At 44.4% G+C, this 17043-nt stretch overlaps 1 protein-coding gene across 2 annotated transcripts in view; it reads right to left on the bottom strand.

Annotated features, from left to right (window-relative positions):
- Nucleotides 1-14739, bottom strand: part of NEDD4 (NEDD4 E3 ubiquitin protein ligase) — a 50790-nt gene extending 36051 nt beyond the window's left edge. For both annotated transcript variants that reach the window (XM_066634966.1, XM_066634967.1), the window contains exons 1-3: nt 14604-14739; nt 5037-5110; nt 620-698 (exon numbers count right to left, since the gene is read on the bottom strand). In XM_066634966.1, coding sequence (XP_066491063.1) covers nt 620-698; nt 5037-5110; nt 14604-14660 — 210 coding nt within the window. In that variant the 5' untranslated portion in view covers nt 14661-14739. The remainder of the gene's footprint in view (nt 1-619; nt 699-5036; nt 5111-14603) is intronic.
- Nucleotides 14740-17043: the final 2304 nt, after the last annotated feature.

Here is a 17043-nt window from a genome sequence, read left to right as displayed (position 1 = left end):
AGCCTTGTACTGCCTACCAACACTGACAGCTATTTTCCAGAGTCACTGGCAGAGGTCTTAGTCAACCCTGCTACCAAAACCAGGGAGCTGCACTAGACTGAAAGCCTGAATTCAGGAAAAGCTGCACAGCTATACAGCATCCTGGTTACTGCTGTACCAACAAACAGCTGCATATTTCCTTTAAACTTCTGGTCTTCACCAGTATGAATCAGATTCATTTTGATAGAACTGGCAGATAAACTAACACTTTTTAAATTAAGTACTTCAATATCTATGAAGGATAAGATCAGATAAATTTCATATTCCCCTTCGATATCACAGGACATCTTGAGGTAATCAGAACTTTGCACTGAAGTCTGTCAACCTTCATGGCCACTACCCAGGAAAGCTGATCAACAGTAGCAAGGCTCAAACTATAACAGGTGTTGGAACTTTGGAAAAGTGTATAGGATTAAGTATCCATCTTTAGCTAGATCTTTATAAAGGTATTCCTTCTTCACCCTTCAACTTCCAACCAGACAGAAGATCAAAATAGCAGCACATACCTTCGGAGTGAAGCAACAACTTCAAGTTAACTTAATTTTGCACCAATTTGTTACAAAAGAACATGAAGCCTAACCTTTTTAACAGTTTTTGTTTGAACACTGGTAAGGACTCCATTTGCTGAATCATATACTGTCACTTTCACGTAGGGATCACTACACAAAAGATAACAAGCACAAACAATTGAACAGAAAGTTAGTTTTAGTTGCAAGGAAGGTGAGCAATTCAGCAACTTGACTCAGACTTTGCCACTATGCAGCTGGCATAATATTAACAAAAGGGTAAAGAAAAGGAAGGATGTTAATTGAGAAGGTAATTCAGAACACAATTGTTTCAAGAGTCTCAGCAAGTGTTTCTCTTTAAGATCCTCATCATATGTAAGCTCCTCTTGATCCTGCAGGCAGGTCAAGTGAACGCGTCATATCCATTCTTCTCTCATGCATACATAAGACTGACTGAGAACAGAACTTCAGTTCATGGCTTACTGTTATTTAGCCATCATGGCTGACAATAGCTGTTGCAAGGCCTCTCCTCCATAATTTACCTAAATCCTTCAAGAAGCCATCTAAGCCAGGGGCCATCACCACACCACAACTAATAGCTGCAATATACTTGTATTTCACGTACTGTATAAATGGCCACAGATTCACGACCACCAAGATTCATTGAGAGGCTCCTGGGTTCTAGTATTACGAAATGGGAAAATAAGCTTTGCACTGCCCCCCAAATCAATTAGTTGTCTCTTCTAAACTAAAAAACCCCAAATGCTTTAGCTTCTCCCTTTAATCATTTTAGCCATCCTCTGCTACACTCCTTTCCAACTCTGATATCCTTTTTGAGATGGGGTGACCAGAAATGTATACTGGGGGCCTTCCATAACCATGGATTCACTTATCTGTGGATTGGGTCCTGGTCGCCCCAACGAACCTGGTCGCCCTGGTCGCCCAGGAAGGGAGGGGAGCTCCAGCCTCCTCACCTCTGGAGAGGAATCTGAGATCAGCAGAGGCTGGGAAAGTCTGTCACCGGCCTTTGCTAGGTTCAGACTGAGCTCCATAATAGAAAAAGGGTAACTTCCAGTTTCATGGAGAAACGTCACTTTTAAATGTTACTTTCGGTTCCTCTGTGAAGCCAAAAGTTGTGTTTTTTCTATTACAGAGCTCAGTGTGAGCCCAGCAGAGGCTGAGACTAAATCTGGCATATTTGGCATAAGGCCTTGAATCGTTCAACTGAGAGCATACAGGCCTCCTTCCTGTGGAGGATCTTGTGTTTCCCAATATGTGTTCCATACTCTGCTATGTGTCTTGAAGTGGGTTTTATCCAACTCAAAACATTGGCTTGGCTGAGATCAGTAAAATTTTGGCTTGCGATCTTATTCAATGCTGCCCCGTATGGGCAAATGTACCAGCTTCTGGCTGATCCAGTACTGCCTGTGGAGGTTGCAGATATACTTACCAAGCTCAAATCGATAGGACTAGACACAGCAAGCTTGGGTATGACTGGTTTAAATGAAGCCTACAGGACTATCAAAGAAAGATTGCTTGATATTGAGCATCAAGAGCTATTCTGCGCAGCTAACACCATTTGCTCCCCTCTCTATCTGCAAATCCCAGTCAGTTTTGGGAAGCCGGCTTCTTTCTTTTATCATCTGCAGTGCCCGCAGGCTCGCAGAGCATTCTCCCTTGCGAGATGTAATGCATTTCCCATCACCTCTGCTAGCAGGTAGGTTTAGTGGCATTCCCTACTCAGAAAGAAGATGTGCCTGTGACAGGAACTGTGTGGAGACATTACAACATATTTTTTTATTGCCCACTTCAAGACATCCTACATAAGAACTATCTGGCTCCACTGCTGAACATAATGCAGGGTTGGGAGGATTCAATTAAGTTATCATCTCTTCTTTCTATAGAGGAAACCGATTCTCTCGACAAGGTTGCTAACTTTGCTTCTGGGGTACTGGCAGGTCAGAATTCTGGGTCTTCTGCTATATTATGGTGAATGGGGGGAGGGGGTATTGGATGATTATGGTTGTTTTATTTTGTTTTCTGTTTGTACTGGATGTTGTTTTTTGTTGTTGTGTATTTCCTTTATATATGCCAGGGGTCTCCAAACATTTGGGCCAGAGGGCTGCATGAAACAACTGGTGCAGTGCTGAGGGCCAGGAAAAAATTTAAATATGAAAGTTAAATAAATAAGAGAAGGAACTTAAATGAATAAATGAATGAGTGGACTCATTCACTCAGCCTCTCCGGCCCTCAGAACGTCCTCCAGATGCAATCAGAGCACAGCTCTGGTCATGTTCAATCAAGTGAGCCAGAGGCTTTCAGGGGACAAGAGGTTGGCTGCGGGCCAGATAGAGGCTCACTGCAGGCTGCATCTGGCCCCCGGGCCGGGGTTTGGAGAGCCCTGATCTATGCCAATAAAGGTCTTATGTATGTATGCTTTTTCATTGTATTTTTCTTTTTTAACAGAAGAGAAACAACTCTTCTTGCTGCCTCCCCAGAGTTTAATATTGCAATGTTCTGTTTTTTGATTGGTTAGCCAGCCATCTTGGTGTTTTTTTCCTTGAAGCTAGCTATGAATATAGCCCTAGCCTGCTAGAAGCAAGGCTTCCTAATGCCTCCCCAGAAACTGACACAAGTGTTGTCTTTTTATTACTGGGCAAATAGAAGCAGCTGTTCCTGGTGCCCCTCCTCTCCAGTGTTTAAGTGCATAGGTGTTCCTACCTATTTTGCCCATAGCAATCCACCATAGTGACTGGGATGATTGGTGGTTCTCCTTATTCCTTTCAAGTGTGTGGGTTGCTTTAAATGGGCTGAGCAGAGATGAGCAGTTTTGGAAAGGGAAAAGGTACTTTTTTAACATATTGGGGTTTTTTTTTTCTTGCTGGGTTAGGTGATGCTCTGCCTCCCTTGCCTACCCTGACTGCATGTCACTGATCCTGGGCATCCTTTAGGATCAAGTCCTCTCTAGTCGCCTTCAGTCCTCCTACACTGAGGATCCAAAATGTTTACCCTTTCCCTGCACTAAGGACATAAATGTTTACATCATCATTCCAAAGAAATGAACCGCCCACTACTCTTGTCTGCTTTTCCCCACATTTCAAAGACATTTATTGACTTGTTTACTGTATTTCAACCTGCCTTTCTCTCCAAAGGGAACAAAGGCGGTGTACAACAGTGTGGGGGAAAACAACAACATAAAACCATCATTAAAAACACCAGTTAAATAAAAAAACCCTGCACAAGAACATCAGAAGAAACACTAATAAAATATTAATACAGTAAAAAGAGCAGCAACAATCTTATAAAAACCCCAAGCCCATAAAAGCCATATGTTAAAAGATGTTTAAAAGGCCAGGAACTCAGAAAGCTTGTGTAAAAAAAATGTCTTCAGGCCTCGCCAAAAGGGAACGGTTTCCAGGGACAGAAATCAGGCAGTTTGTAAAACAAGGAGGGAGTTCCATAATGTTGGTGCCACTACTGAGAAGGCCCTATTTCTTGCCACTGCCCCACACACCTCCCTGGGCAGAGGCACTCAAAAAAGGACCTTCTCCAATGATCTGAGACATTTGAATGTTGTTGGACTAGAACAGCAGCCAGTTTCATAACACATTGCCTGGGAGATCAGGGCAAAGGTCTGATCAAGATGTCAAGGAAGAAGGCCCCCAGTGGAGGAACATTCAACCAGGGGGCATTCCGTGGTCCTGGACCTGGACGACAAACAAGCCAGGATTGCCAATAAACATGTGCACAGTTATTACAAACTCTGGTATTTGTGGCCAGCCTAATATAAGCAGAATGTACTTCCAGAGTGAAATTTAAGTAAATGTGAGATGATGAACAAAATCCTGAGTTCAGGAAAGATGTTTAAATCACCATATTTCCACCCCACCCTTTTTTCCAGGCGCTCAAGGGAGTATATGGGACTCATTTTACTCTTAAAACCAACCTGCAAGTTGGTTTAAAAAAATTACCTAAGGCTCCCTAATGAGATTGATGGCAGAAGCCAGATTCAAACTCAGGCCAAACCCAGCACTGTCCTCTATTAATCCATGATTCTGCTCAGGTTGTACCCTCTAACCAACCATTATAACATTTCAGACTCAAAGGGTAAACACAGTTTTGGGAAAATGTTGCACGCACAATACAGTGTACCTAAAAAAATCAGAAAAATGTGTCCTATTTTAACTACTCTGTACAATTAGAAGGTTAGAACATAAGAACATAAGAACAGCCCCACTGGATCAGGCCATAGGCCCATCTAGTCCAGCTTCCTGTATCTCACAGCGGCCCACCAAATGCCCCAGGGAGCACACCAGATAACAAGAGACCTCATCCTGGTGCCCTCCCTTGCAATGTTCCCTTCTTATGTTAAGAGGCACTGGAATAAGCATGAAAAATGATTCCAATTAATATTACTATTGTGGTATTACTATCATACCGAACAGACTTTCTGCAATGCACGGCTCATCTTTCCATCAAGAATGCAGTTACCTTGTTCCTAGGAGATCCTTCTTGGCAAGACCAATTCCAGCTATAACCTTCAACCTCACTATCCTCATATTTTCCTGAAACAGAAAAAAATTTAGCTTTGGGTTAACGTCTGATGAAGTTGCAACCTGAGTTTTGCTGATTTAATGAAATACAATTTATACAATCTGTTTTGAAAATAAACATATACAGTAGCTGGTTCAGATAATGTCAGAAGACAATCCCAAGTATCACTTTTAGTTTGCTTCCCCTTCCCTCATCCTCTAACAAACATTTCCTCGACAAGGGCATGCTTAGGACAATCCAAGTCACCACTTGGGGATTGCTGCCACAGAAGTACTGGAAGCACCATTCTGCAGCTCAGAACAATTGTAGGAATGATCAGGGTTGATGCCAGGGTTTTCTGGATTCAGGGAAACAACCTGGTTTCCAGTCCTTTTGCACATATACACTTTCCCCATAACCTGCAAGGTAATTTCTTCTGCAAGGTTGCGGTTTACCTAACAGTGATTGACCATGCTTTCTCAGCAATGTTCTCACCACTGAGAAACACTGTTGGACCCAGCCACATTAACCATTCAGGAAGGCAGGGAAGAGAAGTACTCATATTGGCACTTCTTCCCTTCCTTCCACAATAGGCAATGCGGTCAAGTTCAGCAGTGCTCCCCAGAAGTAAAGCCATTGCCAGCAAGCAAGCATGGGCCCATAGGCCATTGGTTATCAATAGGGTGGGCCTCCAGGATGTACTCCTGGAAGGTCATGTGTCCCTGGCATGCAATTGTATAGGCTTGTTCTATGAAGCTGGCCCCAAGAATGATTCCCTCTAGTTACAATCCTGTGCATTTATCAGGAAATAAGCCAACTGAACATCGTAAGGTTTATTGCAGAGTAAACATGAAATTGGCTACACAAGAGGCAGCAAACACAGATTTTTGGCTTAGCTACCAAGACCAAACAAAATTTGCATAATCTTGGATATATATATGTGAACATGACAATCTGTTCAATGAAAAGTCAGACTTGGTGCTTGTGACAGAAAATCATGAATTCCATTTCAAGAAATTGATATAGATGTGTTAAGTCTACACCACTGGTTCTCAAACTCTCCAGGAGTTTGAGAACCAGGGTAAATCTTTACTGGGGTGGAAAACAGCAACGCAATCTCCAGGATCAGGCCACTGTGGGGGAAGGGGAGCTGTTTTTCATGTTACTTGCTGCAGGGGTAAGGGGATGCAGAGAGCCCTGCAGAGTCCTCCACAGGGCTACAATAGTTTTTTTAACATTCTGCAAGTTGTGGGGAACGCTGTAGAGGACTCTGCAGGGCTCCCCGCACCCTCCCAACCCTGGCAGCAAGAAGGTAACATGAAAAACACACCTCCTTCCCCCACAGTGGAAGTGGCACACTCCTGGGGATCACATTACTGCTTTCCCCCTGCCCCTTAAAGACAAAAGGGCAGCAGTTCTCAGACTACTGGGTCATGATATAGATAAGAAGCTTCATGAAACAGAAGGATTGTGCAAAACTTGACTTGCTTGACAATGAGATCCTAAGGTACCAATCAATTTGTGCCCATGACACTTGGAAGGTCTACTCAGCATTCATTATGGGAATAATAATTTTGAAAGGAGAGAAGAATAAGTAAGATTTCTGACAGTTGTCTCAATATAAAGATGCTTCAATTTTCTAGCATGAGAGCAGAAAAAATAAGAAAGGATCTGATGGGAAGACAAGCTTGAGCTCAGGGTTTATTCTACAGTCAAATAACCATAGCCACTTATAAAGCAACAGGATATAAATTCAATAAAATCAGCTGATTTCTTTACAGAATAAGGTGTTCTCTAATGCTCAGAACTAAGTGATCATGAGGTTCCTGAAATTCTCTGATGAGTATACCACTCTATACCTATAGTCATATTTGCAGCAATGTAATGAATCTTCCAATCTCTAGAGAAGTGCTCCCTCTAGTGTCACTGTACCCCAGGCCTTGAACATCTCAGTCAGGGTTTCAGCCAGTGTGGACTAAGACAACTTGTAACAGGTTTAGGAGAGGAGGTACAACCACCTTTTCCCATCATTCCTTGGAAATGTTCCTCTGCTATGTTATGCTGCAGTGTCAGATTTGAGATAGAGAATTTTTTGCTATAGAAGGCTGTTTACAGGGAAATGTAGATCTGGAGACTGGGAAAAGGAAAATGTGACTGTCCTTTCCTTCCTTTTCAAACATTCCTGTACAGTGCAGGGTGGAGACTTTTTTAAAAATCTCACATCCCTCCCCCCAATTCTCCTCTTCTAGGATACTTAATCGATCTAAGCAAGTCAATTCTCATCCCTTGTCTCTATCTTCTTTATTTTGAAAAAGGTAACTCTGGCTTAAGAGCTCTTAATACACCATAGATTTCTCAAAGCTCTGGAAACTCACATGACTGTATTTGTCTCTTTCAGATTATAAATTCTGTTCTGTTCCAAGAGAGTCTCCCAAATGTATACTACTAGAATAGTGGTGGGTCTAACAACGGAATTTACTATTAGAGGAGATTACACCACACCAAAAAAATATTGATCTCTCACACATGTACCATGTCCTAGTACTCAAATAATTAAAAAGTAACATCACCCTAGTTATACACTCACTTCTTTCAGAGTGACTGGAAAGAAGAAATTTTAATGCATAAAACCCTTGCAAGAATTTTCGACTCAGAGAGTGCTTGCTAAGAAGACAAACAAAGCAGGCAGACAGCAGTGGAGAATATTCTTAAATGCCTCCCAGTGAGTACTTACACTTCCTGAAATACATATGTATGATTCGGATACAATAATTCAAGATTCCAGGTACAGACACGGTTACTTTGACATCTGGCATCTGCCACAAAAGTTTAGACAGTGCACACTCAAACTGGGAAAAGCTCTCTTCACTTTATCAAGAGTAGACAGTACAGGCAAATAAGTGGGACACTGGAAGAAGTCTTCCCCACCCCCAAAAGGAAACATGCATTCCAAGATGATAGCCTAACTCTACCCAAGTTACAGCTTGCTAGAAAAGTGGCATTTCTCATTCCTGAGCAAAAGACAAGACATATCAAGAACAAAAAAACCTATTATAGATCCAACTTATTGTTTCACAGGCTTCCTCCCATGGCACTTGGTTGCTCTCCCCTCCCCCCCACTCCCAGGAAAGAAAGTTCTTTAAATCCCACTCTGCTCCAAGACATCTCCATATACGGAATGAAACTGACCTGCAGGTTGCTTGGTTTTTCTTGCAAGAGAAAAAATTATTTGCTCAGCTATATAACCCCAGCTGGCTGAAGTCAGACTATTCAAAGGATGCTAAGCAGAGTCTTCTGAAATTTTAACTAAATGCTTTCCGAATTTTACAAATGAAATCTAGGATGTTTTGTGCAAAGTTTTTAAATTACAAGCACTCTCCCTCAAACCCAAAGTAGCTTTGAGAGACAACTGTAGCAACTCTAGAAACTATTAGCATAATTTACTAAGGTTGACTTAGCTTCCATAGGCATGCCTCAGTGTGAACTTGTACGCAGATAAGCTTACTTGAAATGCCCAATAGCTATAAGAAATTAGATTATGTAACTACCATCTTCCATCAAGAAAAACACCAAGAATCCAGATGAAAAATGCACTGACGCAAAGGGTGCATAATTATACACAAGCTATTTCTTTCAACACATTAAGATTCAAAGTTATCAAGCAAACATGCAGGATCAAGCCTGTCAGGCAGGACTTTATAAATGGTCCTAAAGAATCTTCTTAAGAACTTTCTTTTGTGTGATTTCATCATGGAGAAAGAACACTCAAATCTCACTGTACAAGAACAATTTTACTTTTTGGCTCCACAGGAAGCTGCTTTATACCAAGTCAGATGCCACTGGACCAACTACCTCAAATATTGTTGACATTGACTGGCACTGACTCTCCAGTTGCTCTTTCAGACAAAGATATATATATTTCTCTCTGTCCTACCTGAAGATGACAGGGGCTGACCTTGGGACTGTTTGAATGCAAGGCACATGGTCTACGACAGAACTACAGCCTCAAACACTAAGATTTTCCAGGAAAATCCCACCTCTCCAAGTTTACTAGTATCAAAGTACTTGCTTTACACATTTGACTGTGAATAATCTTTATCATAAAGGAGGAAGTTGCCTGTGTGACTTGGTTCTGACAATAAAGGATTAACTACCAGGCATGATCTTCCTTCCTTCAATATTAGCAATGAGGGTAGACAGAAAGACAAGCTAAATAAGCGACAGCCATGATAAGAGTCTTTTTCAATCATTCCTGTCAGCCAGAACATGCAGTAGCCACCTTGATTTATTCTAGAACAAGAAAGTTGTAAAGATGAACTTTGAGAGCGCACATATCAAAGCCAAAGTCCTACTGATAGTTTCGCTGACTGCATACTGATCAAACACTAGGAAATAGATATATCAAGCTTTTGCCTATCAGCAGCATTCCCAACTCATTTCTGCTCTGCAGTGAACTCACTATTATCAGCTTCAAAGTTCTACACCCAGGAACATGTTGCCTACATTTTAATTTGATTCAGCAGAACAAATGAAAGGCACAAAATCAAATAGATTAAATCTTTTCACAGAAACTGGCTTTACAGAGGTAGTACATTAATCTTAAATTTTTTCCACAATGCCTACTAAGACAGCAAACCAACAGGAAGGAAGGCTACAGACATTATCCTGAATAGAGACACAGGAGAAAGTATGTACACCATCAGGTATGACAAACATACAAGTGCCTGTTTTGCCATGATAAAAATAGACAAGTACACAATCATGATTATATCTGTTTTTTCCCCATATACAGATACACAATCCATGTACAAAAATAGTTGTATAAAGCAACCTTGGATTTCACACCTGAAATCAGAATGACACATTGCACTTTGGGAGATGACCATTAAATAAATGTAGCCCAAGCACTTGTTCAAAGACACAAATATAGAACTGGAGGCAGCCAGTGTTAAACACAGTCACAATTTCAACACAATGGCACTTGCAGAATGATTAGTTATGCCAATCAGAACAGGGAAGGGAGGCAGGAGTAGAAGAGGGTAACTTAATTACAGCCCAATCCTATGCATGTCTACTCAGAAGTTCCATTATAGACAATGAGGACTACTCCCAGGTAAGTGTGGATACGATTGCAGCCTCAGACATTTATGGCTAATGCCCGAACATTGGAAATCCTAGGATCTTCAGGCAAAGTAGAATGGCATTGCTCAGAGTTCTGATGAGACATTGTGCCACCACCTTGAGAAACATCATAAGCTGCCTTGTACCAAATCGGCCCATTGGTCAATATTATTTATACCAGAGGTGCCCAAACCCCGGCCCGGGGGCCACTTGCGGCCCTCGGGGAGCCCCCAGTCTTCAATGAACCTTGGGCCCTCTGGAGACCTTTGCTGGAGACCCCTCCAGAGACCCTCTGGCCCTTGCTGGAGCCCATGCTGGCCCGATAGAATTGCTCTCAGCTTGAGAGTGACTGTTCAACCTCTCGCATGAGCTGTGGGATGAGGGCTTCCTCCACTGCTTGCTGTTTCATGTCTGTGATGCAGCAGTGGCAGCGATGGAAAGGCTGGCCTTGCTTTGTGCAAGGCCTTTTATGGCCTTGAACTACTGCAAGATCTTCATTCATTCATATAAGTTCCATCTCTAAAATATTCATTTATGTAAATTTATGTAAAGTTATTCCAATTTGAAATGTAAATTTCTTTTTTTTCCTGGCCCCCGACACAATGTGAGAGAGGTGATGTGGCCCTCCTGCCAAAAAGTTTGGACACCCCTTGTCTATACTAACAGGTTTCAGACAGATGTTTTTCCCAGTCCATATGTAGATATGCCAGGAACCAAACATCAGGCTTTCTGAATGCAAACTACCACTGAGCTACAGTCCCTTCCACCTATTGTATAAGAACGTGCAAGACTAGGTTTTGTGTGTTATATCCTGCACACAAAACAAATCATATCCTGTAAGTATATGTTAAGTACAGCAAGGGGAAATTTGTCACAAGGACTTGAGTATTACAGATTTTTCACTGAAGGATATCATAAGGTTTAGATTGAAATCTTAAGGTTTTATTCTCAATAAGCAAACAAGAACATTGGGGTCTAGTTTTAGCACCGACCCTTTCCCTACGTACACAAGTTGAAACCACAAGTTGTACTTAACACCCTTATTCTATTTCAGAGATGCAGAAGCAATCATGTATTCCACAAGACTGTTTCATTAACTGGACAATTCCATGCAAATCTGGTCTTCCAGGCAGTAAAGCCTAAATGGAGAAGTTTAAATGAAGAGTCTGGTCCACCAGGTGGTAGAGACTAAATGGTCATCACCATGACAACAAGCAAGGTAGTTAAAATTTGAGATAGATGCTATACACCGGTAGCTTTTAAATGCATACTGATCAAATTGGTCTTCAGTAGCAATTATATAAACCAGGGGTCCCCAAACTTTTCAGCCAGACAGCCACATGAAATATCTGGCACAGTGTCAAGGGCCGTAAAAATAAATTTTAAATATAAAATTTAAATACATTAGAGATGGAACTTAGATTAATTGGTTAAGAGGCACTTTTTCAAGTGGGTGCTCCTCTTTTATTTAGCAGGGGGAGAGTAACTGGCCCACCTCACCCCAGCAGTGTCTTTTCTAGTGGCTGTCTGCTGGTATTCTTTTGCATCTTTTTAGATTGTGAGCCCTTTTGGGACAGGGAGCCATTAGATATTTGATTTTCTCTGTAAACCGCTTTGTGAACTTTTTGTTGAAAAGCGGTATATAAATACTGTTGTTGTTGTTAGATAAATAAATAAATAAATGCATGGGCTCTAAGTTCCAGGATTTCTCCAAGCACCAACACATACCACATAAATAAAGCACATATTCAAATGAACTCCCACTCCCGCAGCCCACAAGCAGCTTACTTATAGGTACAGGAGTAAATAACTCAGAACCAGAACATCACAGGAAACGCCCAGAGCATATTCTGAGGGCCATAGAACCAACCCTCAGAAAACCTAAAGCTAAAGGGCCCAAAAGTGTCACTTCAGGGTTTTTTTTCGGAAAACCAGGAAGTGATGCTTTTAAGGCTTTAGAAGGCATTCTGAGGGGTGGGGAGGCCATGCCTCAGAACACCCTCCAGACGTGACCGGAGTACAGCTCCACTCACATTCAGTCAAGTGGGCCAGAGGCTTGAAGGGTACCAGAGCCTTGTCACAGGCTGGATAGAGGCTTGCTGTGTGCTGCATCTGGTCCCTGGGCCAGAGTTTGGAGACCCCTGATATAAATGGTCAGAATACTGGTTCCTTTGGCACAGTACTACCTACTCTGACCAGAAGCAGCTGTCCATGATCTGAAGTCCAACACCCAAGATCCTCTCTAATGGAGATATGGAGATACCCAAGAATGAACTTGGAGCCCATGGCTCTCATGCAATGACCCCACCACTGAGTTGTGGATCAACTCCATATCTGGTTTCAATCCATAAGCCTTTTACATGCGAAGTGAACATTACAAGCACTACATTACAGAAACCACAGATGAACCAAAGATTCATTTTCAAGGTAGTTCATTTGTCTTGGGCACTTCCTGTACCAGGGCTAGAAAATGCCTTTCTCTGCCTGTGACTTTGGAGAGCCACTTGCTAATTAGAGAACACTACTGAGAGACACACACACACACACACACACACACACACACACACACACACCAGAGGTTGGTTTCACATATTCACTTCCTTGTATTCCCAATTGATCCCAGATGGCTGTGTGACAATTACACTTCTCTTGCTTTATTTCCTAGAATAGTGTTCTTCAATCCAGGGGTCAGCACCCCGATGGTGTCATGAAGCCTCAATTGTGGGGTCATGGCAACTTACAGGAATGAAATATGTTGAAGACCACAGGACCAGAGCACCACCAGGTAAAGGGGGAGGCATCTTGTGTACCACTTCAGGTACCAGGAGATTTGTTTCCCAGTCCTGCACAGAATCTTAGCAGTTGTGCTAAAATAGCTTTCACTAGTGCCAGACTCCATGGTAACTTTTTCTGCTCTCTCTAATAAGAATATTTAGTTACAGTGAATAATGTTGGGAGGGTGTTATGGGAGTGGGGATGGGCAGATAGGGTCCTGAGAGCAGGGGAAGGGATTGACAGTGGGTTTCCATACTTTATTTATTGGGGTCATGGCACGAAACAGGTTGGAGACCACAGTCCTAGAAAAAGTGAGGAGAAAACGGCAGGGACATGGGTGTGTCGTTTTCAGACCAGGCAAGGGAAATCCAAAAGGATGGGGAGTTCTGTCTTCAGAACTCACAGCACAATGTGCATTGGAGTTATATGCTTTCCAAGGAGAATGCGCCATTGCTACTTTCAACAGCAATCTCATACTGCTTCTTACACAGTGGTGACCACCAAAAAGTCCATTGCCAGCACTCTTGGTCATCATGGCATCCCATTCCCACTGCCCCATCCCACAGACACCAGCCTTTTCCATGCCTCAAGCACAGATGCACATACCTCTGGACATGTACAAAGCAGTTCTCTGGTCACTGAGCCACTGCAGCCTCTGCCCAGAATGAAAACTGCAAGAGTTTCTCTTAAATTAGTGTTTCTCAGCAGTGGTGAGGGTACCACAAGTGGTACTTGAGGTGGTGTCTGGTGGTACTTGCAGGGACCTGCACACCTGCAGCAAGACCAGGAACGTGACACAACAAACAGCAGAAGGAGGCTCCAAAGCATGCTTTTCCATGCTCGAAATAGTCCTCCCATCCACCCGGAGCCTCTTACTGGTGTTTGTCACATCACATATCTGACCTCCCAACCCAGAAGTAACTGGCAATGATGTAATCACCAGTCACTTCCAGTGATACTTCGAATAGGTGGAGAAACCCTGCATCAGAGCCCAATCCTATGCATATCTTCTCACAAGTAAGTTCCATTATAGTCAACGGGGTTTACTCCCAGGTAAGTGTGGACAAGATTGCAGCCTGAGAGCCCAGTCCTATGCACGTCTACTCAGAAGCAAGCCCACTGTAGTCAAAGGGGCTTACTCCCAGGTCAGTGTGAACAGCACGGCAGCCTCAAACGCTTCCACACACATCCTCTGACAGCATCCCAAAGATGCTCCTGAAGCCGGCCGTGCGGGCTCGGGGCAGACAAGAGGAGGGCGGGCCAGAGCCCAGGCACTCGCCAGGGGGCAGAGACCTCGGGCTCCCCTCAGACCTCAGGTCCCCAGAAGGCCGAGAGCCGCCCTCTGCCTCTGCCCACGGCTCCCCGCCGACTCCTCACTGCTCTCTGGAGCGGGCCTCCGGGCTTCCCGAGGCGGCCTCTCTCCCCCCTCCAGGGCGCGTCGGAGACAGCCTGGAGCCCAGGCAGCGCAGCAGAAGCGAGGATCCCCAGCCTCAGCCCGCCGCCCGGCGGCCACCGCAGCACGCCCGACTGAGGGGAGGGCAGAGGAATGCGGCCCCGCTCACGCCCCCTCAGGAGCCACCCGACCGGAGGGGGAAGGAAGCAGACGAGGCCGGTCCGGCCCGGGCTCACCTCTCCATCTCCTTCCGGCAGCCCCAGCACCACCGAGGATGAGCAGGCGGCGGCCATGGCTCTTCCCGGCAGTGGGAGGAAGGGGCGCCGCAGCCAGATCGTCGCTCTTCCTCCTGCTCACTGACAGGCTCGAGCGGCGGCCGCGCCGACACGATCTGTGTCTATGTTCGGCCACACCCCCTCCCCGCGCGACGACTCGCCTCCAGCCAATGGAGCTCGCGGATCGTCGCTAGCCTCGGGGGGGGGGGGTCAGGAAGAGACGTCTCTCCGGATAGGACGGTGGCCGCCTTTTCCTCCCCCTCCCATCATGTCAACAAACCCTCTCAGTTTCTCCAGGCTACAACAACCCAACAGATCCTCCCTCAAAGCTCACGCATGGTCACTCCTCTCGCCTGATTGGCTGGCGGGCTCATCGAGTGCCCGCCCACTGCTATGCCATTGGCCATGGAAGGCGGAGACAGCTGGTGCCTGCTTACTTTTTTTCTCCTAGGGCGGGGCGCCAGGGGATGAGTAAGGGGCGTGGCTAGTGGAGAGGAGTGCTGGGTGACCAGGTGGCTGGAGACCTTCAAGATGATGTCATTAACCTGGAAGTGATGTCATGGCCAGAGGTGACATAATCAAGCAGGGGTGGATAAAGTGAATAGGGCTCAGTGGTTCTCAAACTTTTAGCACTGCAACCCACTTTTTAGAATGAGAATCTGTCAGGAACCACCAGCAGTGATGTCATCAACCTGAATGTGATGTCATGGCCAGAAGTGACATCATCAGGCAGGGGATGGATAAAGTGGATAGAGCACTGGTTCTCAAACTTTTGGCATCAGGACCCACTTTTCAGAATGAGAATCTGTCAGGACCAACTGGAAGTCATGTCATAACTGGAAGTGACATCATGGATAAAGTGGAAACGGCAGTGGTTCTCAAACATTTAGCACCAGGACCCACTTTTTAGAATGAGAATCTGTCAGGACTCACCGGAAGTGATGTCATAACCAGAAGTGACATCATCAAGCAGGAAAATTTTTAACAATCGTAAATTGCAATCTTACCCACACTTATGTAGGAGTAAGTCCCATTTACAATCATTGGTAAAAGCATATACAGCCTGTTAAAAGTACAGATGTATAACATTTCCCCAAATCAGTGGTGTAGCTAATGATCATGTAGCCCAGTGCCAACTTCAAAATGATGCCCCAGAAGAGATGTCACAGCCAGAAGTGATGTCACGCCCAGGCTTTATAAAAATGTGAAAATCTGGGGGAAACCTGCCTCCTCCCCCCAGCAGATCGCCACCCACTTGGTCTGCTACCTCCTCCCCCCCCAGCCAGTGGCATAGCTAAGGCATCTATCTGCTACCTAGGGTCAAAGAAGATTTTTAGCCTGCCTCCCCAAGACAAAAATCAAAATTAATTAAATAAATAAATAAAAAGTGTGCCCTGATTGGTGTAAGACACTGTGCTGAGGTGAGAGGGATGATTATTCTCCTCCTGCTAAATATAATAATAATAACTAGGTATTTATATACTGCCTTTCTGATCATCAGATTACTCCTCTGGCCTGGATACCTTTAAAAGGGAATTGGACAAGTTTCTGGAGGAAAAATCCATTATGGGTTATAAGCCATGATGTGTATGTGCAACCTCCTGATTTTAGAAATGGGCTATGTCAGAATGCCAATGCAAGGGAGGTCACCAGGATGCAGGTCTCTTGTAATCTGGTGTGGTCCCTGGGGCATTTGGTGGGCCCAGGCAGATAAGCTGTGAGATACAGGAAGCTGGACTAGATGGGCCTATGGCCTGATCCAGTGGGGCTGTTCTTATGTTCTCTGAATTTATTCAAGGTGGTTTACATAGGCAGGCATTTCTAAATCCCTTAAGGGGATTTTTATAATCATAGAAGGTTCTCTTTCAAGAACCACACATTTCAGATGGATCTTTCTGGTCTGGTCTCACTTCTGGCCTCCAGTTGCCTCCCACGCAGGCTGACAAGCAGCTCCTTCATCTCTCACATGGAGGGCAGCGAAGACGCTTCTTTGCTCACACCAAAGAGCAGGTGGAATAACTCAGCTCAGTTTGTCAGGTGCTTCAAGGTCTCCAGGGAAAGGGGCACTGAATAAAATATTCTAAAGAACTGCCCCATCTCAGGGTGGAATAGAAAAAATACGAATCAAAACCAAGAGAAACTAGCAGAGTGAGTGCGTGGAATGGGGAAATGTCAGGGAAAGCGTGTGTAGGGAGCTGCGAGGGCATCCCACATATCAGGAAAGGGGTTGGGCATGCATGATTAACAAGGAGCATGCATTGGGGGGGAGAATGTCCTCAAGGTAATGGTTGGCTACTAGTAGGCTATGGGACCAAATTTGGCCAGCTGGGAAAAGTTAGGCTAGACCTACTGCTCTGGGTGTGTTATTGTTTTGCCATTTTCTGCTGCAAGAGGAAAACTC

This window comes from Tiliqua scincoides, chromosome 8, assembly GCF_035046505.1.
Source record: "Tiliqua scincoides isolate rTilSci1 chromosome 8, rTilSci1.hap2, whole genome shotgun sequence".
In the NCBI taxonomy this organism is placed as follows: domain Eukaryota; kingdom Metazoa; phylum Chordata; class Lepidosauria; order Squamata; family Scincidae; genus Tiliqua; species Tiliqua scincoides.
This window is presented reverse-complemented; position numbering and strand designations above follow the sequence as displayed.